This window comes from Rhipicephalus sanguineus, chromosome 1 (genome assembly GCF_013339695.2).
Source record: "Rhipicephalus sanguineus isolate Rsan-2018 chromosome 1, BIME_Rsan_1.4, whole genome shotgun sequence".
NCBI lineage: Eukaryota > Metazoa > Arthropoda > Arachnida > Ixodida > Ixodidae > Rhipicephalus > Rhipicephalus sanguineus.
The window spans coordinates 25,608,204-25,635,310 of NC_051176.1; the positions used below are offsets into that span (position 1 = coordinate 25,608,204).

Here is a 27,107-nt window from a genome sequence, read left to right on the forward strand (position 1 = left end):
CTGCTATTCCAGAAATGAAAGTAGCTCGCCGTCGCTGCATTGGCCTGAGAAAGTACTCGGCTCACTTTTGCTCGGTCCGTTGCTTTCCAAGCGCGGAGAAATCGTGCTGTGCACAAACGCACGCGTACGTTACAGTGAACGTCTCGGCACGTAACTGGGTGAGCTTAGCAGGCGACGCGCCACACACAACTAACAAGGGACGCTCGGCTCTATGCTGCAGAGGTACCGCGTCCCATATGTAGCTGTGATGGTTTTCGCTAATGGATCGGCATACAAATGTACGCTCAAGCATCGATAAAAAAGCCGCATGAGTCGTCCGTCCGCTGTGCCGCGATGTCAGCCACTATACTTGGCGTAGTTCTGAAGTGATTCGATGATAGCGCCAGTAGTGGGCACTTTTGGTAACCTTTACTGCGGCTTCATCGGTGTCATCACATATATTTCCTTCTAGCTAGTGGTGGCGCACGTCAGGCGATGAATATACCGCAAAGTTACGCTGCGTTCCCGACAGCGCGCCTTTAGAATCTATCGAACGCGCATCACACCCGGGCGTATTGTTCGTGCACTCTCGCCAATCTCGCTCTTTTGCCAGCGTCAGTTTATTGCTGGCAGCAACAAGTGCACGAAGGTGATCCTCGCAGTGCGCCCGTGGCCGACGCCGCATTTCGAACAGGAGTTGCGGGTCCGTAAACTCCCGCAAAAAAAAGGCGTCACTCCAACAAAAAAACTCCAACAGACTCCAGTGCACAGTTTTTGAGAAAGGAAAGGCAAGCAACCCCGATAATGATCGTTGTGAGGCCGAAAGACGCCGCAGAGTGTAGACCGGTGATAACAGGGGTGAAAGTATATATAAAAATAACAAAAACATTAAGTACAGGGGGTTGTAGTGCCAAAACTCCCAAAACCCCGATATGACGATGATAGTGGGGGAATCCTGATCAGTTGTGACCATTGATGTGGTTGGGGGTTTGCCCATAGGACCGGGGAGCAGCCTGGCTGGCCTCAGGGAGAAGTAGAGATCAAGAGCTGGAGCTGATTACAAGAACGCTTATTTACATGATGATTTGGTAGCGTGTTGTAGCGTTCGGTAGCGTGTTACAAAGCCTGGGCCTTCCCAGGATCCCCTGTTGGAGAAAACGATCAAGTCCAAGACAGTCCAATCAACACGTTGTCTTCATCTCCGCCCCCTCAAGGAAAAGTAAAGCACCACCTCCTAAAGGAAAAGTAAAGCACCGCCTCTTTCCCACCCCAGGAAACAGAGAAGCGGCACACCTGGCTCAACGGACGGTGCCCGGGAGGTGAACAAAAGACACAATAGGGCACTAAACACACAATGAAGGGATCACAGCAGCGCACATGCCTGAAAACTGGTCGTGTTGTCAGGTGCAGTCTTTCCTTGCCTTGATAGCATCGCCGGCACAGCTGACGGCCAGCTCCCGGTCGGGTCACAAAGCCACAAAGGCACCATACACACAATGAAGGGATCACGATGGCGCACATGCCTGAAAACTGGTCATGTTGTCAGGTGTGTTGTCAGGTGCGGTCTTTCCCTGCCTCGACAGCGTCGCCGGCGCAGCTGACGGCCAGTTCCCAATCGGGTCACAAATCCACAAAGACACCGCGTAGTGTGGGAAAGGTGCCCGATGAGGAATCTCCGGCGCTCGGTTAATTGTCCGGTGCATCTCGCAGAATGCTGAACAAAGCAGTGCACAAGTGACTGCCTCCTCCGAGCAGCCTCGCCTGCAAATAGTTCATCTCCAGGCCATAAAACCGTCAAATTCAGCAGAGTGTGTCCACGGCGATTGACGAGAGGACTGACAGCCTTGAAGGGTTCACGACACAATTGCAGTGTTGTCGCCGCATCTGGCACGCTTCGGGGAACGTTGACGATGCAGAAAGCAGAGCAGATGCCGCCAAATCATTTCCACAATCCAGCGGCGCCAAGCTATGAAGTCCGATCACAACAGCCCGTCCACCGCGCCTGGAGGTCTCGAAGGGGATGCAATACCGAAGCACCCCGGAGAGGCCGTAGACTTGCTCCCCTGTCTTCGTTCTGACGTAGGCTGAGCCCCAGCCTTGGACCTGAGAGACGGCTTGCAAGTGCCAGAAATGAACCAGCCGAACCCAAGCCACAACAAACAGAGAGCACCCAATTGACCTTGAGAAATGCCAGGCCGCATTCTTTAATCGAAACTGGCTCGAAAATTACATTTATGCTCTCGTTCGTGAAAGTCACAGATCAATTAACAAAAGCCATAAGAAACAGACATGCTAAACATGAACAAAATCAGTAGCCTAATGTTTTGTATCATTTCCAGAGAAAGCCACATCCTCTAAAGCACGCAGGTGCTACAGGCGATACAAGAATGTTAGGAAGTGATTAACAGAATACACTAAATGCATGTCATGGACACAAAACGCAAATGAAAGGTGTCTAAAGCTTGGCGTTAAATCAGATAAGCACGGCTGAGACTAACAGCGTTCCTGCTATCTTGCCCAACATCGTGGTCCAAACAACACACCTCAGCTTTTGCGACATGGCAAAATTTTGCCCCTCAGAGTTTAGCCGGCAGCACACAGTTGCCCCAAAACATCCCTGAGATAGCTCAAATGCTCCTTCCAACTGAAGGAAAAGACAGGAGTGCCTACTAGATAGGGAAGGTGCGTAACCTCGATGGCCCTCCAAAATAAGGGCCATAATTCGGAAGAAGCAGAACGACGCGTACTTAGAGCCGAATATACGGACATGGTCTGCCCCTGTGGCCTCGTAAGGCACTGAAAGCAAGGAAAACAGAGAAGCCAGCAAATGGGCCTTCCAGTCTGTCAGGCTGGCAGCATATGGCCCTTTGGAATGAGGCAACACTAGGCCGGATTCCCGTTTTTCCTTGAGCCTTGCTAGTGGGATTCCTAGTGACTTGAATGCCAGCGCATTCGTCGCGGCTATCGACGTGTGGGTCAGCAGCGTCTTAACTCTTCCTGAATCGCGCTACGCATCATCTCAGGCGAGGACTTACAAGCTGTCGGACGCGTCAGAGCTTCAGCCGACTGGTCACCAAAACAAAGGCCCTCACGCAAAAGCATCTCCGAGTGACTCGAAGTCAAATAAGGATAATGCTTGGGCAGGTTTTGTGACCTGGCAGACTCAGTCACGGGCAGCCCGAGCGGTCCCTCAATCTCCACGCGGCTACCAACATGTGGATCAGCAGTGTTTAACACATCCTGAGTCGCGCCACGTGTCATCTCAGGAGCAAACTTACATACTGTCGGACGCGTCAGAGCTTCAGTCGTATGGTCATCAAAACAAAGGCCCTTTCTCAAAAGCATATCCGAGTCGTATGAAGAGGGATTATGCTTGTTCAGGTTTTGTGAACCGGAAGCCTTCGTTTCGAGCAGTCCGAATGCTCCCTCAATCTCCACACGGGCTACCGCAAAACGCACACCGTCCTCTTCAACTATCGTTTCTGTCTTGCCACCCGCGCATTGGTCGTGGCTTTCAACCCATGGATCAGCAGCATTTAAGACTTCCTGAATCGCGCTGCTTTTCATTTCAGGAGGGGAGTTACAAGCTGTGGGACGCGTTGGAGATTCAACCGTATGGTCGCCATAACAAAGGGCCTTCTTTAACAAAAGCATATCTGAGTCATTCGAAGAGGGATAATGCTTGGGCAGGTTTTGTGACCCGGCAGCCTCAGTAACGGGCAGTCCGAATGATCCCACAATCTCTACCTGGCTATTGACCTGTGGATCATTAGCGCTTTCTGCTCCTTTAATGTCGCTGCTGTCCACCAAAGAGAGAACATTTCTAGGCGTTTGGCAGCCAGTCGAAAGGTGACCAGGCTCTTGGCAACGGCGGCAGACGACCGGCATTCTAGCCTCAGACGCCTTCTGTTTCTCTTTTTCTTTTAAGCTGTTCACTACGGTTGTGGTCTCGGCAGAATTGTCTTTCACTTTCTTATCGGAGGGTGCTCTCTGGTTAATCGGGTTACTTGATGCCTGATGAATTCCTAACTCTAATCGTCTTTTGTAATTTCTCCTGTCTATCTCGGCATGTTTTTTTGTTTTCCTCTGCCTCTTTTTGCCTTTTTTCAACTTCTTCCCAGCACTCCTCGATTTTGTCATTCTCCGCACTGCATTCTTGAATCGCCCTAATCAGCTGTGGCTTTCTCAATTCCCAGCTCTTCACCCAGTGACAAGAGGTCTGGTTTCTTTAGCTTGGTTACTAAATCCATGGTCTTTACGAGCGAGGACTTTCTTATGAGCCATGACGTTAGGAGGCGAACAAGCGAAGCCTATACATACGGAAAAAATTACTGCCGGTTTTAGAAGAGGAAAGCTAAAATCTGGTAAATAGCTGTGACGTATGGAAGCGAGCTACGAAGCCGATACGCCCAGAAGTTTACCACCAGTTTTAGAAAAACACCAAAGCGACTCAGAGAAAGTCAACCACTCGCTATTGCTGAAGCCCGAGTCAAGCATGGGACATCCCTCCGCTGCCAACCAGTGGATGTGGTTGGGGGTTTGCCCATAGGACCGGGGAGCAGTCTGGCCTCAGGGAGAAATAGAGATCAGGAGCCAGAGATGATTACAAGAACGTTTATTTACATGACGATTTGGTAGCGTGTGGTAGCGTTACAAAGCCTGGGCCTTCCCAGGATCTCCTGTTGGAGAAAACAATGAAGTCCAAGACAGTTCCAATCAACACGTTGTCTTCATCTCCGCCCCCTAAAGGAAAAGTAAAGCACCACCTCCTTCCCACCCCAGGAAAGAGAGAAGCGGCGCGTCTGGCATAACGGACGGTGCACGGAAGGTGAATAAAAGACACAATAGGGCACTATACACACAATGAAGGGATCACGGCGGCGCACGTGCCTGAAAACTGGTCGTGTTGTCAGGTACAGTCTTTCCTTGCCTCGATAGCATCGCCAGCGCAGCCGACGGTCTGCTCCCGGTCGGGTCACAAAGCCACAAAGGCACCATACACACAATGAAGGGATCACGACGGTGCACATGCCTAAAAACTGGTCGTGTTGTCAGGTGTGTTGTCAGGTGCAGTCTTTCCCTGCCTCGACAGCGTCGCTCGCGCAGCTGACGGCCAGTTCTCGGTCGGGTCACAAAACCACAAAGACACCGTGTAGTGTAGGAAAGGTGCCCGATGAGGAATCTCCGGCGCTCGGCTAATTGTTCGGTGCATCTCGCAGAATGCTGAACAAAGCAGTGCACAAGTGACTGCCTCCTCCGAGCAACCTCGACTGGAAATAGTTCATCTCCAGGCCATAAAACCGTCAAACTCAGCCGAGTGTGTCCAAAGCATTTGACGAGGGAACTGACAGCCTTGAAGGGCTCAGGACACAATTGCAGTGTTGTCGCCGCATCTGGCGCGTTTCGGGGAATGTTGACGATGCAGAAAGCAGAGCAGATGCCGCGAAATCATTTCCATGATCCAGCGGCGCCAAGCCATGAAGCCCGATCATAACACCATCTGGGGTTCTTTAATGGGGACTGTTACATTTGACCCCTTCATAATGCAGCTGGGAAGGAATCAAACTAGCGCCCTCCTACTCACTAGTATGACACCACAGCCGCTAAGCCACCAAGGCTGGTTCAAAAGCTTTTTCTTTTGTTGTTTGTTTTTCTGATACAGTGCTACCACTCAAAGAAAAGGAAAGAGAAAGTTTGTTCAACATGTGAATTGAGCCTAAGCCATTAACTTACAAGCTCCACTAAATATAGCTCAGTCATGCACTTCCTGGCAAGTACAGATATTCTTTTGTGCAATAACAGATTTTGTGCTGATAGCATACAAGTGTACTGTTTCCAACATAAATATGTAGTAAAATAAATGATTACTGGTGGAAAATAAACTTACCTCTCTTGATTATTCGGTATTCGATTCGTATTCAAAGCTATGGATTCGTATTCGATTCGTATTTAAAAATATTGATATTCACACACCCCTTTGAGAGCCAAACCATAAGAGAGCCAAAGCATAACCCTTTGAGAGCCAAAGACACGCATGTATGTCATCGCTTGTGTGTTTAAAATGTGCGCCTTTTTCTATCATTTCTCTTGTTTGGCATATGCTGCCACACTGTGTGAATAAGTGGAATTTTTTTCTTGCGCCGATGTCTCTCCGTTTTTCTTTTATGCTTTACTACAGCGGTGCACCGGCTAGTTTCGGTTTCGTCCTTCAGCCAATTCCCGCTTGTTGTGCCCGCAAAACTTGTGGCTTTCTGGTTTAGAATCTTTCAAAAGGTGACCGATTTGTTACTCTCTCGTTTATTGCTCCCAGGTACGCGATTACACCTGCTTCTGTGCAGGCGCTGACTGACTCAAATGATGCCGCTGTGGTTGCGTTTCCTGTTTTGGGGATGCACAGAAACTGCTTCCGTCTCGTTGGCAATAAGACGAATTATTATTATAAGTTTCGGACTTGTTTTTCCTTTCCGGACGCGCTCAGTTTTCTTCAATGCTCTCACACACGCAGTTTGCTTGTGCTATGGAAGCGCGTGCTGGTTACTGTGCCGCAATTGAGTCTAGTGGTGAGTCCTCCGAATTGCCGCTCAACTGCTGAACCAGAATCTGATTTGGTAAATGTCAGCCCTTCATATGAGGAGTTACTTACGAGTCAAGACTCAGATGTTGATGAGTGAGTGACATCTCAAAAGCCTGCGCGGCTAGACAATGCTGACTGGATCAGAAGCGGCTTTTCTTCCTCTGTGTTTCCACTTGACGCCATTTCGTGCACTTATTTTTGTACGTCTGTGAACTACACAGACGTTTATTGCTGCGCATAAATTTTTAACAGTCGTATAGGTTTTTCTTTAGAATTTATCTTGCTGTTACTTACAAATAAACCATGTGTACGTAACAACACAAACGATTTTTTTGTCACTTCATGCTCCCCCCCAAAAATTACACCATTTTTCTGAAATACATCCATCTGAAGAATTTAAATGAATAGTAAAAAAAATCGATCCTTGCGGGTTGCATTCGGCGACAAAAATTGACCCTCAAAGGGTTAATATTAACAAGGTTTTACTGTAAACAGAATGCGTGCATATCACAAGTAATTTGTTACTTGCTCAGTTACTCGAAAATGTGTCCGAACGTATTAGGTTACTTTGCTGAATGTCCAGCAACAGTCAAATAGTCTGGAACGTTTGAATATGCATCCTAATAATTGAATAAGGGAAATATTCTACTGGTAGTCAGAATTCCAAATATTTGCACACCCCTATTATATGTTAAGTTTTATAGTGCACAAAAAACAAAGAACTGGAAGGGACGACATGGACGCAGTGTAGCTAGCCTCCTATGTTTGTTTTATTTTCTGAATCCTATTAGAAAGGTTACATGGATTGCCAGCATGCCCAAGCATATGCTCTTCCTTATTGTATACCTGTGGTCATCAAGAACAATGTCATGGTGTTCTTTCGCCACACTTGGCCCTTGTGCCAACCAGAACGATCATGTCATCCAAGTAAGTTCTCGCACTGTGAGGCTGGCTTTTCCGCATAAATGCTTAGTAGCCAATATGTTCATGCGTTCTGCTGTGTCCTTCTTGCAGAAGCGGGAACCACTGCGGATGCGCTACCGGTATCTCGACCTGCGCTCCACAGAAATGCAGCAGCGGCTGCGCTTTCGCTCGGACCTCCTTCGGCACATGCGTCAGTTCCTGGCACAGCAGTGTGGTATGGGATCCAGCACATTTTTGCTTGGAGGGGGGTAGCTGCAATTGCCTGTCTGTAATTGCAATGGAGACCGCTTAAAGTGTGAGTGGAATGGTTCTCAAATGAGGGTCGGTGAAGTCATTCTGGGGTTCCCAAATAATAAAAAGTCCCAAATAATAATAACTGATACTGGATGACAACCACACATTTCTGAAGGCCCGCAACCAATGTGGTGTCACAAGCGGTAGTAAACAGGCATGAAACGTTATGGCTTCCCTATCATTACGAGAAAACCTTGTTCATTCGTACTTGTTTTCTAGTCCTGGAAAGCGCCTAAATTGTTTAATGGCACCAACCTCTCATTAAAGGAGCACTGACACCAAAATTTTACACCTTGTTTTTTTTTGTTGCAATAGATAGCTTATGATCCACTTATCACGGCTGCGAACCTCGTTTGCGCGAGTGCACGACGGTTATTTATTTAGAGACGTTTTTAGAACGCCCAGTCGCAGTTTCGGTTTCAAAGAGCACCGAGCTAGCAGCACTACTTCCGGAGGACGGTTAAACACAGTGGGCCACGTGACCACGCAAAATTGTGACGTAGGCGACGCGCGTGAGCGGGTTCGGCGGGCGCTGCATTTACGGTTCGTCTGCTACGCCAGTTCGTCTGACACGGGACGCTTCGAGCTGCTTGCTTTTTGATCCGCGTTTTTCACGCTAGAAGTGCGGATGTCGTCCGTGTCGTTGCCAGGCATGGTTCGAGCAGTCAATAGAGCGTTTTAGTCTGTCCGGCATTAAAAAAAGGCATCGCATAAAACCAAATAAAGTGTCCCCAAGGTGGCACTAGGTCAAGTGGCACCATCTATGGAGGATTAGAAACAACTAACAAACGCGTAATCTATGTCCTCCGAGCATTCGGAAGCGCCCATTTTGACTCGTTAACTCTACAGCATCGATTATTTGACTATGGCTCTCAAAACGGCGCCGAATCGGGACGAATACATTGCTGTCTAAGCTTAAGGACATGAATCTAAAGCAAATGGAAGCATCAGTTTGGAGCTTACACGCTACAGAGCGCACGGCGGCCGCTTGATGGCCGCCGTGAAGTGGACGACAGCCGCTTTTGGCAGTGCGGCCATGTTTTTCGGAGGTGCGAATGCCTCGCCGGAGAAGCTTGCCGTGCACGTTGAACAGCTCTCGTGCGTGTGGCGACGGCCGATGTTCTGCGGCACCACACCGTTGCGGCAGGCTTGCCGCTAGCGTTAGCGGGCCATAACATCTGCCAAATGGCACAATGAGCGAACAGCGGAAGGGAGCACAACCAGCACACGCAAAGCCGCAGGCACGGAGGAAGAAATGGCAGGTAGCACAAGCGCACAAGCGCAAGGGCACAACCAGCAACCTGCCAACACAAACTCGTGACGTAGGTTGTGATATCGGGTGCGTTCCCCCGTGTAAACGGAGAACGAAAGCGAGCAACCAGCCAACACAGACTCCGGTGACCAACTGCCTTTATTTCAGTTCGCGTGCTCCGCGAACTGCGCTGTTGAACATGAGCCGTTAACCCATGATGTGGCGCCATCTGTCGTGCTCCTCGGCCAAACGCATGGCGAGCCGTCACACTCCTCCCCACCCACACTGGAAACACTGGTCTAGGGCGCTCACGGCGAATAGCGCACCACGGCACGTCTTGCTCTTGAGCTTCTTCGGAATGGGGGTGTTTGCGGTTCAGACGAGGAGAGCGCTGAAGCATCTGGCACGGCTTCTGCTGAACCCTTCCCAGCTTCATTCTGTACAGCTTCGTCCAGGCCGTTGGCGTTCAGATGAGGTTGTCCGATGTCGTTCTGTTGGTCATGTGCACTTATATCACGCGGACAGGTCTGCGCCTCTGCCACAGCATCCGAAAGCGCGTCAGGTATAGCGAAATCAGGGCGCGAATGCTCCGATGTCGCCTCTAGAGTCGACCATCTCGCAGTGTGACGTCAGCGATGTGGTCGCCCGAGGTGGAAGTCACTGTCGCAGGAACCCAGGGAGGACCGTCTCGAAAGTTCCTCGGATAGACAGCGTCCCCTGGTTGCGCAATTGGCATCAGGTGGACATTCTTCTCATGCGCTACCTTCTGCCGGATCTGCTTTGTCAGGACTCTGGACCTCAAGTCGGGATGTAACAGAGTCAAAGCTGTCTTCAGCTTACGTCCCATCATCAACTCGGCCGGTGAGCATCCCGTGGTCTCATGCGGCGTTGATCTGTAGTTCAGAAGGACGGGTGCGATCTGGCAGTCGAAGCTTCCACCCACTGCCTTCTTCAGCTTTGCCTTGATTGTTTGTACTGCATGCTCTGCAGCACCATTCGAAGCGGGATGATATGGTGGTGTCAGCACATGCTTAATGCCATTTCGCTGGAGGAATTCCTTGAAACTGGCACTCACGAAGGCTGACCCATTATCCGACACGATTACGTCCGGCAACCCATGGGTGCTAAACATGGTGCGCAAGCACGGAATAGTGGCATCCGTCGATGGTGTGGTCACAGGAACGACTTCTATCCATTTTGAATAAGCATCAGTCACAATCAGCAAGTACCGATTTCTGAGAGGTCCGGCAAAGTCAATCTGAGTTCGCGACCACGGCCTCTCTGGAAACGGCCACGGCGTCATTGCTACTGGCCGCGTGGTTCTCTGGTTCTCCTGGAACACGCGGCACTGACGCACTGTATTGGCGATATCATCATCCAGGGTAGACCACCACACATGACTACAAGCCACCGCTTTCATTTTTGAAATGCCAGGATGGCCTTCATGGAGCAGGTGCAGCACTTGCGGTTGCAGAGTAGTAGGAACCACCACGCATGAACCTAGCAGATTACAGTTTTCTTGCATGCTCATTTGCATACTCCGATGGGCATACAGTTTCAGCGCCGGTTCCCGCAGCTCTTTTCCAGCCCACAGTGCTTCACGAACCTTTGCCAACACAGGATCTTTGGAGGTCGCCTCAGCTACAACTGACGGTACCAAGACCTTGGGATATGCAGCCTCGAGCATGAACACGTCTGCCGGCTGCTCAACGGTGTGTTCAGAGACAGGCAGCAGCAGTCGACTCAAACAGTCAGCATTTGCGATGCTCGATCCCGGTCTGTACTTCAGCTTGTAGCTGTAAGCCGCCAGCATCAGTGACCAGTGCAGCACTCGCGGTGAGCATGTCGCAGGCACAGGTTTTTCAGGGGCGAGCAAGCCAAGCAAAGGCTTGTGATCGGTGACCGCTTCGAACTCGCGGCCCCATACATACTGCCGAAACTTGGTCACCCCGAACACAAGGGCGAGAGCCTCTTTGTCCAGATGACTGTAGTTGCGCTCAGCCGGCACGAGACTCTTCGACGCAAAAGCAATCGGCCGTTCGGTGCCGTATTCATCGCGGTGGGCCAGAACAGCACCTACACCATACAGAGACGCATTGCAGATCAGCACCAGGGGCTTCTTGGGATCGTAGTGCACCAGAACAGCTGCCGATGCGAGTAGCTCCTTGCTTTGTTGAAAAGCTTGTTCTTGGTCGTCTCCCCACACCCATGATGCCTTGGCTCCAAGGAGTTGATTTAGAGGATGCAACACGTTGGACAAATCGGATAGGAAACGCCGATAAAAGTTCACTAGCCCAAGATAGCTCTGCAGTGATTTGACGTCACTCGGTCTTGGCGCCTTTAGCACAGCCTCCGTTTTCTCGGGATTTGGGTGGAAACCCGCAGGTGTAACGACATGGCCCAGGTATTCGACCTGTGGGGCAAGAAACACACACTTGTTCAGCTTCAGCTTCAGTCCAGCCTCCTTCAGGCGCCCTAGCACTCGGGCCAGGTTTTCCAGGTGATCCTGGTCGTTGCGTCCCGTCACCAACACGTCATCGAAATACACAACAACGTGTCGCAGCCCCTGCAGAAGGTTGTCCATCTCCCTCTGGAATATCGACGGTGCTGAGGTTATGCCGAAGGGTAAACGGGTGTACTGGTACAAACCTCTCGGTGTGTTGATTGTCACCAGCTTAGTTGACTCTTCAGCAAGCGGCACTTGTAAATATGCATCCTTCAGGTCAAGTTTGGTGAATTTCTCCCCACCACTTAGCTTGGCGAACAGGTCCTCAACAAGGGGTATGGGGTAATTCTCGGGTACACTTACTGGGTTCACTGTGACCTTGAAATCCCCGCAGATACGAATCTGCCCGCTTCGTTTCAAAATGGGCACAATCGGTGCCGCCCACTCAGACGTCTTCACAGGTCGCAGCACGCCTGTGCGTTCCATTCGAAGCAGCTCCTCATTTACGCGATCCAGCATCGTGAATGGGACAGGGTGAGGTTTAAAGAACTTGGGCTTCGCATTATCCTGAAGGGTGATCTTTGCAGCGACGCCCTTGAAGGTCCCCAGTTCGTCGTCAAAGACACTGCGGTACTCCGCAATAACATCCTGAATGGACGACACTGCGTTTACATCCGTCGTGCTGCGAAGTTCTATTCCCAGTCCTTTCATCCAGCCCCGCCCCATGAGGGATGAGCAGCGGCCCGACACGACGTGTAGCAGATCGTCGCACTCGTGGCTTCCAAGCCGCACGGTCACGGCCAGGGTTCCTTTGACAGGAGTGAGCTCGCCCGAATAGCTTTTCAATAGGACAGTTGACGGTTCCAGGCGCGCAGACTGGAACTTGCGGCGAAAGGTGTCCTCCGAGACAGCCTTTCGCCGCACCTGTGTCAAGCACCATCAGCATTCACGGAAACTTCGACACGGAACGGCTGCGTGTCCTCAGCTGCTTGCAGTTTCCACATTTCGTACACTTGCGGCGCATCGAGCCGCTTTTCTGTTCCGTCGCCCCCGGTGTCGTCCACGGCGTGCACAGATTTTTTCTTCCCAGCCGGCGGCGCCTGTCCTTTGGTGTTCGTTACACTTTTCTTTCCCTTGCACACACGAGAGAGATGGCCTTTGAACCCACACTTGTGGCACACACTGTTCAGATGACGGCACTGAGTTGCCAGATGCTCGCCACCGCAGCGAAAGCACACAAATGCCGTTCCTTCCCTCCTCGGCTTCGACGAACCAGGTCGTGTTCGTCGGCGCGACGAATGGCACCGGTGCCATCGAAAGCGCGCGCGAATCTTTGCTCGCCGCCTCCATGGCAATGACGGTCTTCTTCGCCATGTCTAGCGTCAAGTCCGGTTGCTCCAACAGTCGTCTCTGTACAGCTTCATCGTTGACGCCCGCCACAATGCGGTCACGCAGCATCCTGTCACGAAAGGTGCCAAACCCGCAGTCGTCAGCGAGTTTGTTCAAAGACCCAAAGTAGTCCGCAGCCGTTTCACCCGCCTGTCGTGTTCTAGAGTTGAACTTGAAAGTAGCAACGACTTCCGACGGTTTTGGCGAGAAATGCTTCCCGAGAACATCAAAAATGGTCGTCAAACTTGCGTCGCACGGTTTCACAGGCGCCAGTAAGTTCCGAAGCAAGGTGTATGTGGCCGGGCCACAACACGTGAGTAAGACAGCTCTTTGTTTGTCGTCCGGTACGTCGTTGGCAATAAAGTACTGCACAGTTTGCTCTCGGTATTCTTCCCAGCTCGTCTGCGCGTCGAATGGCTCCAGCTTGCCGACGCCAGGCATTTCCGAAGTGCAGGAAACGCAGCCCAGGGCAGCAGCGGCACTAGAACAAACAGCCTCCACGCAGCTCAACGCGTCTTCCTCGTCGCCATTGTGATATCGGGCGTGTTCCCGCGTGTAAACGGAGAACGAAAGCGAGCGACCAGCCAACACAGACTCCGGTGACCAACTGCCTTTATTTCAGTTCGCACGCTCCGCAAACTGTGCCGTTGAACATGAGCCGTTAACCCATGATGTGGCGCCATCTGTCGTGCTCCTCGGCCAAATGCATGGCGAGCCGTCACAGGTTTGTTTACATATCCGCCGCGTTGATGTCGGCGTCGCGAGGTGCTCGCATCTCGCTCAGTCGCGCGGCATGCACTTTAAAATTGATTTTAAATATGTTCTAGGCTATGTTGGCCCTTGATATTTCGTAGACGTTGTGTATGGCTCCACATACATCTATTTCACTCCTTATCTTGCCTTCGAAATTTTGTGTCAGTGCTCCTTTAATGAGGTCATATTGGCCACAACCTGGTTATTTGGGATGATCCTTGGAGCAGTGCTGAGCATGAAGTGCTCAAAATGTGCAACACAACAGAGTGAATATGGCATTAACATACAACCGAAATGAGGTGGCGCAGTCCACATTGTTATCACCATCAGCGCGAGTCGTAACAAAATAAACATGGCAGCCTTGACGTGAATCCCGCCTTTCAGCGCTGCCAGGATGGGCAAGCATGTGTCATGAGTAAAGGGGCATGAGGCACGTGCTGAAAGGCAGATTGTAGGGATGGTGTGCGGGGCATGGAAGATTCCCTGATGGTGTGCACTCCTGCCACGTCCGCACACGCCATTGGCCGGGGAAGGGCGCGCGGCACGCGACCCGAGCCGAGGTGAGGAACCCCAGGAGAAGAAACTGGCATTGTTTGGTGGAGTTCGACATGAGCAAGGTGGTGAAAGCCAGCTTTGCACCCGAGACGAGAGCAGCAGGCGCCCAGTTCTGGAGGCAGCGGCACGAGAGGCCCGGGAGGGTGGCCGTCGACCTTGGTGTCAACTGAGCGAGGCTTCCTGGGCTTGCGGCAGCCTCATCGCAGCAGTTCTCAGGGCATCTGCAGCACTTCACCAGCTCGACAAGAAGACTGTAATCTACCGTACAATCCTCGGAGAGCCACGTCAGTAGGTTGATCCAATGGCACTGAGTAGTGGCCAAGAGTTAGGCCTAACCGGGCAAGACCGACCGTCTCGACGAAGAATGAAGTATGGGCGATGAAGACAACCAGCGAGGCGGCTGATCGACGATGACAACTTTAAGACATCTACAGGAACTCCGACGAAAAGACGTGGCGTCAACTTTGTCACCGAACCGAGTCGGCGAACCCCACGAACAGTAAGAACGTTCGATTGGGGTAGCGACAGACTGAGAAGCCATAGTGGCCAGACTTTCGAGCTAAGGGAGCTGAACGTAGCTTGGATGTTTTGTGACTTTAGTTAGATAAGACGCACTAGCTCGGTATTTTTTGCATGTGTTACTTTTTGTCGTGAATTGGGATTGTGTGTTAATTTATTGCAGTATTGTGTGCGATAAAGTTTGTTTGCCGTGCCACAGCCGTCTCCCGCCTCTCTCTCTCAATCCCATCCACTTTGCAAGTGCTCCCGAGATAACGTGACAGCAAGGCACTTAAATGCCAAGTGAGATGGGCCGAAGCAGAGAACAAAACTAACCAATGTTTTGGGCTGCTTTGCATTGTCGTCGCTCTTAGAGTCGAAGTCCGACGAAAAGGCAGCATCCTCAAGCTCGCTGCTGCTCAATCCATCGATAAAATCAGTCGCAAATGCACCAGAAACCTGACATCTGCGATCTTTTGAAATGCATGTACCGCATCCGGAGGCAGCCATTTTCACTTTCCACTTGTATGATTGTGAGACTTTGGTGGAGCATGTTCAGAACTAAAGACCACGTGAGAAAAAAGTAAGCAGCACAAAGAAGAAAACTACAGTAAAAGCTCGTTAATTCGACACCCGTTAATTCGTAAATTCGGATAATTCGGACGGCTCTATTGGTCCCGGCCAAAGTGCATGTTAATCTATGGGACCAAACCTTCGTTAATTCGTCAGAATTGGGCTCCGCACCGCTTAATTCGGACAAATTCTGACGGCTGCCGCTACACAAATGTGTGGTAAAGCAGCGCTGGCACCACTGGGGCGAAACCGAAACTTGAGTGACATCGCCATCGTCATCAACAAGTGGGGGCGATCGCGGTGTCACCGAACGTCGGCGTCTTCTTTCTTCGCTCCACTGCGCCTCCGACGCCATTTTCCCTTGTGTTGTGTCGGCACCGTCTCTTCTTGTGGAGTTTTTTCCCGTTGTGACCGTGTTTACATGTGAGGCCCGAACATGCGGCAGTAGCTGACGGTGGCATCGACGAGGTTTCAGCCGAGTCCACCGACGGTGACTGCCCGACCTTCGATGCTGTCCTTCCCACAGATATGACCCTTCAGGACTACATCGCGATTGATGATTGTGTCGCCACGACTGGTCTCCTGCCCGATCAAGAAATTATTAATGATGTCGCGACCTCATCGCACCTCACGGGAAGTCTCGGAGGCGCTTTTGATATTAGAGGGCATTTGCCTGAGCACTTCCGACAGTTTGCGTGCTGTTGGCCATTTGGAAAAGTTAAGAAAAATTGTAATGTAAGCCGGAATCTGCGTGAAAACGCAGACGACCATTACAAAATACTTCAGCAAATAAAGGTATGCTTCTCCAACTTGATTTTAATGTTGTTTTTCCTGTTCATTCGTTAATTCGGCATTTGGTTAATTCGGACATTTTTTCCGGTCCCATGAAATCCGAATTAACGAGCTTTTACTGTATAGTAGTTCTCCACATTGGATGGAGCGGTGCGGAAGGTGTCGAAAGCCGTGGTTCAGATGATCGATAGCGGGCTAACGGTGCGGCGCGGTTCTCTCATAGGAAGGCTGCCATATTATCTATGTTGTTGTGAAATATTTTTGTTGGGGTCTTTGGATTGTGGCTTTTGCATAGTGATACAAATGCAATGCAAAGGCGTTATATTTATAATTTTTTTCCTTTTCAGACACGGGAAAGAAAAGCTACTGTACTATTGCCAGGTGTTTGAACGGTCTTAGGGGAGACACTGGTTTTCTGGACCAAAATATTGTCAAAAAATAGGCTTTCTGAAACAATTTTTTTCCGCACTCTAGACGTCCAAGAGAATCTACTGCTACAATAATAAAGCATCCTGATGAGTACTTATTTTTGGTATTGTGCTCTAAAGTCAGCTTCATGATTTTTTTTGCTCCCAAATGTCCCCCCCCCCCAAAAAAAGTACACTATCTCCCACTCAAGGGAACCATGAGGGGATGCGAAGCAGCATTGGGGGGCGCACACCAAGTTTCCGTTACGTTCACTCGGCATTTCCGTTAGTGTGTGAGCTTTGTATTTAGTGTTTGTGTTATCATTACGTTGTGTTTGTGCGTTGCTTTCCATGAGCGCCGAGTGAACGAGTGGCACCGACGTTGACGTTACAACTCGTCTGAACGGGAGCAAAGCGAGAATGACGGAAGCCGACGAACGCACGCGCTTATATATACATGAAATGAGGGAGGGAGAGGAGAGAGTGGGTTACAGGCTGTATTTGGCTGCGGTGCGGCTGCATCACATGGGAGGAGAGGCTGCGCCGTGGCTGCAGCGCGGGGGAGGAGAGGAGAGAAGGCGACCGAACGCCTGCGTAGAGGAGAGTGGGAGAAAGAGTAGGCGCATGCGCAGTGGAGCGCGGACACCACCACCGACTACGAACACAGCCCCTAGCAAAAGCTGCTTCGCATCTAAAAGAGGCACTTTTCTCCTATATGCTGTGCTGTTGCGCACATTATTTTTTGACATAATAGGATTTCGATGATTATTGTCACAATTGAAAGCTTATAAGTGCCTACAAACAATAAAACTAATACATTATATTTTTTATGAAGAAATTTTTCATGGACATTCAATGATAAATAAAATTGCAGAAAAGTTAAGCAAATTGATTTTTTTTAATATATGATCTCAAAAACTAACTTCAGTTAAGAAAAAATGAATTGCATACCTGCTTTTAGCAGGCTACAATATACTTTGCCTGAAAATTTCATTTGTATATGATAAATATTGAAAAAAAATTTGTTAAAGACCAGTCTCTCCCCTTAAATTGTTTTTTTTTTGCAGGTTTTGTAGAAGTGGAGACACCGACGCTGTTCAAGAGAACTCCTGGTGTAAGTGCCACTTGTTCACCTGTCCTGTCCTATGTTATTAACAGGACAGTGAAGCTGTGATCCTCCAAATTGGTCTGAAAGGCAAACTTTAAAGATGAATTATTTGACCAGGGCATTTTTAAGGAGGGACATTATACGCAAGGTAGTTGGGTGATTCCACGTAAGATCGAACAAAGGATGGCTGGTTGAGCTTTAAGGTAGTTGGGTGATTCCACGTAAGATCGAACAAAGGATGGCTGGTTGAGCTTTTAAATTTATTTAAAATTTTTATATATTGTTGCCTGATGAGTCAGTGGAAAGAAGAGATCCGGAATTGGTGAATTCATAATGACGAAGAGGTGGAGTGCTGCACTTACCTGCTCTGCTGTTTTTTCCGAAGTTACACAAAGTATATTAAATATGCATACCTCAAACTTTAACTAAATACTATATGCATGTTTTTGCTTGCATTCAGGTATTTTTGGTTTCTGTTGGTAGTGTAGATATTTTTATAAAACATCTCAAAGGCGACCCAGGAAACGTCTTTTTTTCTACTTTGCAGGTCTTCATCTCAAAAAAGGCATACGGCAGAGTGGCGAAAATTCCGCATTACGTTCTAAGCATACTTATTCATCAAACTGCCAAAGCTTATATTTATAAAACTTTTCTGTAAAGAGATATGATTGGGCTAACTTCAAGAAAACACCGTACAATGGACATTTCTTACAATAAAAAAAAAAACATTTTTGATATTTCTTAACGGGACACTAAAGAGCAAAACGATTTTTCTCGCATTAGTAAAGTAGTCTTCCACGGTACCAAAAACAGCACGCTTGCTGTGAGAAGACGCTTAATGAGCGAGAAAACGTGCAAAAAGAAAATACAGGTGGCGATGCCACCTTGGAATTCCCGCACCATTTGCCATGACGTCATATATTTTCGACGGCGCCTGCTTAGGCCTACGTAGTTCCTAATCGGTTAAATCGAATTACATTGTCCTCTGAGCTGGCCAGAGACTTGACATAACGAGTTTGTGGAAATTTTTTCGAGCCAGTGGCGCCAAAATACGTTAAATGCTCTTTGAAGTATTTTACGTCACGAATTACAAAGTTCGGCGCGAAATTAAAAAATGAAACTTTGAACTTGGTTTTCTCCTCTAATAATAAACCTGTGGTGGTGAAATAAACTACACAAGAGTTCTCCGAGCACTCTTTATCAATCGAAACCAATTCATTGTTTCTCTTTAGTGTCCCTTTAAACTTTCCCCACTTATTCTCTTGCACGTCAGCTTTCACTATCATTCAAAACATATTGCATAATTTTGTTTCCACTAGCAGTTACGGCCCATCGAATGAGACCCTTACGCAAGGATAGGCAATTGTAGATCTTACTTTCTGCCCGCTAAGCGTATAGAATGGAGGCTGAGATTTCAGCTTCTTAAGGATGCGATGTTTGCTTGATAGTATATATTCTTCAATGAAGATGACTTGCAGGTGTCATATCTGTGCAGGGTGCCCAGGAGTACGTAGTGCCCACTCGATTCCCTGGACAGTTCTACGCGCTCGTTCAAAGCCCACAGCAGGTATAGTGGCGCATGCAATAAGCTCAAGGACATCTCCTCTGCACTCTGCTGTTATCGTATGTGTACATAAGTGCTGCCTTATTGTTGCTTTACTTTTGCTTTATTTTGATTTTGTTGTAGCTTGCGCCAAAGTGACAGAGCCAAGCCGGTAACCAACGCAGAATCCTTTATTTAGCAGACAATGAAGTATATATAGGCAGCTAGCCTATGACGTAACACAAGACGGTGGATGACGTTTGACACGTGTTGGCACTGCACTTCTTATCACTTCCCCCTTTCTTTTAAAGGTTGTGGTAGCCTCGATGCTCACCGGAGCCGAAGACTACCGCGGGTTCAGGCTTAGCGAGCCACAGGGCCGCGTCTACTGTCGCCTGCTTACGTTTAGCGCACCGCTCCGCGCGCGCTCAGCTAGCAAAGGCGTTGAGCGCCGCGCGGCATAAACCCAGTGTTCGAGATAACATACTTTATTTGCCTTCGGCGGCACCCCAACACACACAGTACACGTCCGCTCCCTTGGCACGGGGGAGCAAAGGGCCCCCGCAGGCGGACGCAATACACAAAGGGGTTCCACGAAGCACGTCGCAGCTCGCAATGGCGAGCTTTGACACGCCGCTCGGGAAAAAGGTCCCTCGCGGCTATGCTGCGCACTCTCGCGATGACCACTGGGCCTGGTCGCGAGTGCTAGGGCAATCTCCGTACGTATGGGCCTCCGGCAAGTGCGGCTCGGCGTGGTACGACCGCGCGCGAGCACTAGGCACCGCTCTTTGGCTTCACGTACGAACCGGAGCTAACACTGAGGTAAACACGCCTGGAAGGGTGCCGAGGCACCCAGGCAGGCTACAGCCCGGCGATTCCCAAAGGGGACGTCGGGCCAGAAGGAAACACGTGCTTACCCAGCGGCGTCCGAGGAGAGAGAGAGTTCCTCCCGGCGTGCACGTGCGTCAGTCACGCCGAATCTCGCCGCTCCGAGACCGCGTGCAGCGCCGCCACGAGAGCCGGCGCGTAGCGCAAGATGGCGCCACTTGCCGTCGCGGGAGAACGGGAGAGGGAAAGGAATAGCGGAACGGCGAAATGCCCGCGCAGTGGCTTCGGGCGCGCCTCGGATCCCCACAAGGTTTAGTCTTTGCATGGGTCTTCGTAGTCGGGTAGACCTTCGTAAGACCGGAGGAGTTGGGGAAGCCCCCACAGCTGGAAGAGATGTTGGTGGCGTTGTAGAAGGAATGGGAACAGCGTCCTTGCGTGCTGGAGTTGACGGGCTTAACCGCTCCTCTCGTGGTGACTCCTGCTGCTCCCCGTTGTCAGGGCTGGGCGGTACTGATTCGAAAGTCTCCGCCCTTGGAGCCCCGGTGGCCTGGACACTCGCGGACGAATCTGGTCTAAGTGACGCCGGGTTGGTCCGCCTGGTGTGTCGACTGTCACGAAGCGCGAACCTTCGGTGCCTTTGATGACGCCTGGGCACCACCGCCTCCCGTGTCCAAAGTTGCGCACCCACACCGGGTCCCCAGGCTGGAATCTCGAAGGCTGGGGGCTGGAACCTGGAATCTGGAAGGCTGGAAGACTGGGAAATATACAGTCATACCTTATTCACAAGTTTAATACACTCCAGCCAGCAGGTATTAACGTGTCTAAGGGGGCTCTTGAATCAATTTGGTATAATACATACACAACGAAAACCAACAAGAGTTAAGCCCTTCTTCTAGGAATTTCTAACCTACTATTGTTAAAATGCCACATGCTTCCACTGACAGTCATTCAGCGAAACGTACACCCTCCCCTCTCGAGGAGGGTGTACGTTTCGCTGAATGACTGTTTTTAATATTTAAAAACTATAAACTGACGCGACGTTTCGGGACCACTTCGGTCCCTTCCTCAGGGGTGACTGAGGAAGGGAGGCACTTTTTGGAGGCACTTTTCTTTAGCAAATTCTTAGTGACCAAGTAGAGTAAACTGCAAATTATTTTAATGCTGCTATTGTTCACACTGCATTGTGGCTCATGCTTGTAAATGCTGTAGTGCACATGGTTTTGTTTGTGATAAACATTTGGCTGGCTTGCTAGTTATCCAAATAGAAAAACGTCTAATAATTTAATGAGGCAACACGTACCTTTGAAGCTGTATCTGACAATCTTTCCTGGTGCATAGAGTTGTCAAACATTTTGCAGGTTGTGGCAATGAAATCTGGATGTAAATCCATAAAGAGGGTTTTTGGAAGCTCCTTTCAAACCTTTGACATGCCTGAACTTCTTATACAGGAATTCTCCATAGGGATGCTGTTTTCTTCCTAAGTGTGACTTTCTACAGCGGAGCTGTTATAGTTGAGGTTTGCCGTTTGTTGTAGACAGAAAATTATCATCATCATGAACCGGCACACGCTCTCCTCGTCTTCATCGCCTTCCTCTTTTGCTTCACTCCCAGAACACATGCGCTGATTTGTCCGGCTGGGGATGCAATAATTCTGATGAGCGAGAAAATGAGTTCAGAGAGAGAGAAAGAAAGATAGAGAAAGAGATAAACCCTTGGCGAAAAAGAATTCTCACCGAGGCGAGATTCGAACCCGCGTCCCCTGAACCACAGGTGAGCGTCATAAACACTTGGCTATCCAGGCACACTAGCAGACCATAGCATAGCCTTGTATAGTAGAGTATAGCAAGGGGGTGGGAAAGGGATGGGAGGGAAAAGAAGATGGGAGAACGAGTACAGAGAGAGAGAGAGAAAGAAAGAAAGAAATAGGAAGGCGGAGAAACAAATAGACTTCGGGAGAAAGAGATAAAAAGACACAAGGCTAAGAAAGATAAAAAAGAGGAAGCATAGCCTTGTATAGTACAGTATAGCAAGGGGGTGAGAAAGGGATGGTAGGGTGAGGTGGAGGGAAAAGAGGATGGGAGAATGAGTACAGAGAGAGAGAAAGAAAGAATAGGAAGATGGAGAAACAAATAGACCTAGGGAGAAAGAGAGAGGAAGACACAAGACTAAAAAAGATAAAAAATAGGAAGCATAGCCTTGTATAGTACAGTATAGCAAGGGGGTGAGAAAGGGATGGTAGGGGGAGGAGGAGGGAAAAGAGGATGGGAGAACGAGTACAGAGAGAGAGAGAGAGAGAAAGAAATAGGAAGATGGAGAAACAAATAGACTTTGGGAGAAAGAGATAAAAAGACACAAGGCTAAGAAAGATGAAAAAGAGGAAGCATAGCCTTGTATAGTACAGTATAGCAAGGGGGTGAGAAAGGGATGGTAGGGTGAGGTGGAGGGAAAAGAGGATGGGAGAATGAGTACAGAGAGAGAGAAAGAAAGAAATAGGAAGATGGAGAAACAAATAGACTTTGGGAGAAAGAGATAAAAAGACACAAGGCTAAGAAAGATGAAAAAGAGGAAGCATAGCCTTGTATAGTACAGTATAGCAAGGGGGTGAGAAAGGGATGGTAGGGTGAGGTGGAGGGAAAAGAGGATGGGAGAATGAGTACAGAGAGAGAGAAAGAAAGAAATAGGAAGGCGGAGAAACAAATAGACTTTGGGAGAAAGAGATAAAAAGACACAAGGCTAAGAAAGATGAAAAAGAGGAAGCATAGCCTTGTATAGTACAGTATAGCAAGGGGGTGAGAAAGGGATGGTAGGGTGAGGTGGAGGGAAAAGAGGATGGGAGAATGAGTACAGAGAGAGAGAAAGAAAGAAATAGGAAGATGGAGAAACAAATAGACCTAGGGAGAAAGAGAGAGGAAGACACAAGACTAAAAAAGATAAAAAATAGGAAGCATAGCCTTGTATAGTACAGTATAGCAAGGGGGTGAGAAAGGGATCGTAGGGGGAGGAGGAGGGAAAAGAGGATGGGAGAACGAGTACAGAGAGAGAGAGAGAAAGAAATAGGAAGATGGAGAAACAAATAGACCTAGGGAAAAATAGATAGGAAGACACAAGACTAAAAAAAGATAAAAAAGAGGAAGCATAGCCTTGTATAGTAGAGTATAGCAAGGGGGTGTGAAAGGGATGGTGTGGGATGCTGTGCCGAAGGAACGTAGCATCCCAACATGAAACATAACAGCGTTTATTAACGTGTTAGTAGCAGCGGGGCGAACATGCCGATGCTGCGCTCGCTGTTAGATAAACAAGGAGGATCTTGGTAGCTTGCAGCCGAGTTTTGTAGGCGCCGCCGGTGACGTATGCCTTGGATGATTCTGGTCGGCGCTGTGGCTTATCGGATTGTGGTGCGCATCGTGCAGCCGTGTCACGCCGAGCGAAATGATAGCGAGGTGTAGGCTGCGTGGTGGCTACGCAGATTGTGTCGCCACAATGGTATGGTGAGGAGGAGGGAAAAGAGGATGGGAGAACGAGTACAGAGAGATAGAGAGAGAGAGAGAAAGAAATAGGAAGACGGAGAAACAAATAGACCTAGGGAGAAAGACATAGGAAGACACAAGACTAAAAAAGATTTTAAAAAATTGTAGTGGCTTAGCTCGGCTATGCCAGGATATACGTAGCGTTAGCTAAGATTCAGCTGATTTTTCTTAGCTCTCCTGGTTGTCTAGGATTAGCTTCATTATCATGCTTACTGCTGCTTCAATGACACACACATGGTGTACGCATTATGTGACACATGTATATTTATTTTTTGCTCAATGCCATTCTCTATTGCCACAGAGACGGCTCGGTGGTCAGTGTGGTAACATGCAGCCGTCTCTATGGCCCCAACGCCTGGCACAGCACTGGCGTTGGGGCCTGTGACAGGTTCGTTTAATAGAGCCAGTTGAATCAACTGTGCAATACTATTCTAGAATAAGAGACGGAGGTGAGCGTTTGATTTTCCGACACATGAAAATATATTTGCACACACAAAAAAATAAAAGAAAGGGAAACACTAGAATGAACAAAAGGTAAACTAACAAGCGTCAGCCTGACCACAAGTACATAGAGTTCTCCTTAAACAAGGGAAACTTATTATAAGCTTAAAAGTCGTGCAAGTCCACACGCTAATGTCGTCAGGAAAGTCCTGATGTGGCAACGGAGTAGTACGGCTCACCAACGGGTTGGACAACCAAGCAGTCAGGTGATTGGAGGACGCGTTGGTGGAAGTCTCCAAGCTCGGGCCCTCAGCCCGACGGCTCACTTCCGCTCCCGGTGGAAGCCGTCATCGGCGGCGCTGTCTCCAGCCCGAGCACCACAACCACGCCAAGCCGGGGCCTCAGCAAAAGCCACGCCGGTAGAATGGTCGCCAGGTCCGCGTGCAGGCCTGCGCCGGCTAGGTGGACGCCTTCAGAGCCCGGGTACAAGCGCCCGACAAGCTCGCAGTCCGCACCCTAGCCACGTTCTTCGAACGGCCCGCACAGCTCTTCTTCCTCCTCCTTTTCGGCGCAGTGGCTCTTGGCGATTTTTTTCTTTTGCGTATTTTTTTCCATGCTCCGATGTTCGGCGCGCTCGCGCAAGTAGCACGTTGTACGTCGTCCTCGTCGTTTTTGCTGCTCCAACCATCGGAAGCACCACACTCGCGCACTTCACTCATAACAACAGTCCCCCTTTTGAAAGAGTTTGTTTTTCGGAGAAAAATAAACTGCAGTTCAGTGCGCCACAAATCACTAAGTGTCGTCCATACACAGAACATCCCTAATAAACAAAGAAAAAGAAAACACAGAAGTGAGATTGTGTTTAGGGAACCATTACAAGCTCACAGCGGGCTTATATACTCCTCCCAACATTTTCAGAGCCTGTAATGTGTTTGACCCGAAATGAATATTCTTGCAATGCAAGGCTTCCCCGTAATATCCTGCTGTTCAGGTGCTTACTTCTTAAGAGATACTGCAGTGGCTGGTGATTGGTTTGTACGACGAATTTGTTCCATAGAGAAAGGCATGATATTTCTCGATCGCCCAAACCAACGCCAGGCATTGCCGCTCGACTGAGAAGTATCTCTTTTCGAGAGGTTGAATTTGGCGACTGGCATACGACCCCGGGTGGAGGATACTATCGCATTCCTGCCTGGGCCAATACTACAGCTGTCTTGGACCTTGAAGCTAGGTAACGGCTTCTCAGACTCATCTTCCTCCACGACGACAAAAGAGGACGTTTGGGGAAGCTCTTCTTGCCGGCGCTCTTCATATTTCTTCAGCATATTGATATGAAAGAGTTTTCTGCAGTGTCCTAGGTCCAGCCAATAGTCATAGTCGCTTTTCTTCCCTGTTACGGTAAACGGCCCTTTCCAGTTCATTAGTAACTTGTTATTGCTTGTTGGAAGCAGGATCAGAGCCCGATCGCCAACTTTCAGTTCTCGTTGCTTGCTGCGGTGGTCGTAGTACCTCTTCGGAGACTTCTGAGATATTTGCCCAGGGAATTTAGCGTTTGTGAATCTTCGCGAGCTCTTGGGGCCTCTTACTCCAACCATAAGCAAACTTGGCCGGTTACCTTCGGCCGCAGAATGAACCTCTCTTTTGCTGGATTCATCTCGAGAATGAAGTTGCCAGCAGTCGTCAGGGTCACTGGCATCACGTGACCCAGGTATATTACCTACTATGACATCATATAGTGGCGATGCCATACACTTGACAATGGCCGTCCCGGTAAAGTAGGGAGATCTGATGTGCACCTCAGCCTCAGGGACTACAATAGTGCTTCTATCAGCCAGCCCCAAAGTAGCCGTATTGCCAGTGAACGCTTTATCTGGTACTAATGATTGGCGTACAACCAAAATGTTACTGCCGGTGTCCCTTAGGACCCGTACCATTTCTCCATTGACTTCGCCTGGTAACACTGGCATGTGACAAGTATTACCCAGCGGTTGCGTCTTCAACGTGCCAATGACATCGTCATCTTGTTTTGACTCATTGCCATCGTCCGTGGGTTGTTCTGGAATAGTCTCGTCGTTAGGTAAAAGCAAACAAGAGGTAGCTGAACTTGACGTGTTGTTCCTTCTATCACAATCCTTAAAGTCATGTCCCGACTTACGGCAGTATGAGCAATATAATTGCTTCGGCTTAGTGCGACAGTCAGAAGCCTTGTGCCCCGTACGGCCACAAACGAAACATTGCACCTCTGCTCTTGGGCTCGAGGAACTGCCTTTAGCCTTGACACTTGTGTCTTCACCCTTATCCCGAACTGTTAACAAGTTCTTCAATCGCTTTGCCTCCATGAAAATATCAGCCGCATCTGCCATGGCTTCCAGAGTCTTGCAGTTCTTCTCTCGTAAGAAGAGCGCCAGCTGACTGTTACAGTTGACCATGAATTGCTCTGCCACAATCAAGTCACGGACAGAATCGAAGTCCCTCCCTGTATGGGACATTTCTATCCATCGGTCAAAAAAACTTTGGAGTCTTGAGGCATACTGCCTTCCAGTTTCGCCGTCTTCAGGCTTGCTCGTCCGGAACTTCTCCCGGTAGCCTTCAGCCGTGAAGCGAAAACGCTGGAGCAAAGCCAACTTGACCTTGTCGTACGATAGAGAATCGTCAGGCGACAATCGCCCAAATACTTTCAGAGCCTCTCCGCTTAGGCACAAGCTAAGAGCGGTTGCCCACTTTTCTCGGGGCCAGTCTTGACCAATGGCCACCCTCTCAAATCTCTTCAGGTAGGCATCGAGATCGTCTCGGTCCTCGTTAAAAACTGGTATAAAATTATGCGGGTTCACAACCGCAGACGCACTCCGTTGGATACCAGAGTCAGCCACGGTAGGCTCCCCAACACCGGTCTCAGCTACTCTCAGGCGCAGTTGCAGCGTCCGTTCTTCAATTTCCAAGCGTCGCTGGCTTGCCTCTCCGCTTTGGCTCTCCTTTTCTGCGACTTGAAGGCGCAGCTGTAAATTCCGGCCCTCTAGCTCGAGCTGTTCTTTCTTCGCGTCTCTCTCCGCCGCTCGTTCCTCGCGCGCTCGAGCTTCTCGCTCGTCGAACCATGCCTGCAACTCCGCTCCTTCCAACCCCATGCGTTCTGCCAGCGCCATCAACTCTCGCGTGCTCATTTTCTTTTTTTTTTACCGTTACGAAAACCGAGAACTGGGTGTCAAACGCTCACGTCCTGTCGCGCG

At 49.4% G+C, this 27,107-nt stretch overlaps 1 protein-coding gene and 1 long non-coding RNA gene across 3 annotated transcripts in view; both read left to right on the forward strand.

Annotated features, from left to right (window-relative positions):
• Positions 1-27,107, forward strand: part of LOC119389872 (aspartate--tRNA ligase, mitochondrial) — a 338,524-nt gene that overhangs the window by 97,927 nt on the left and 213,490 nt on the right. For both annotated transcript variants that reach the window (XM_037657287.2, XM_037657295.2), the window contains exons 6-8: positions 7,568-7,691; positions 17,504-17,550; positions 19,040-19,111. In XM_037657287.2, coding sequence (XP_037513215.1) covers positions 7,568-7,691; positions 17,504-17,550; positions 19,040-19,111 — 243 coding nt within the window. The remainder of the gene's footprint in view (positions 1-7,567; positions 7,692-17,503; positions 17,551-19,039; positions 19,112-27,107) is intronic.
• LOC125757738 (uncharacterized) lies at positions 20,968-22,898 on the forward strand. The gene is made up of 3 exons (XR_007415496.1): positions 20,968-21,973; positions 22,161-22,535; positions 22,641-22,898. It is a non-coding gene; the product is annotated as an uncharacterized LOC125757738 (long non-coding RNA).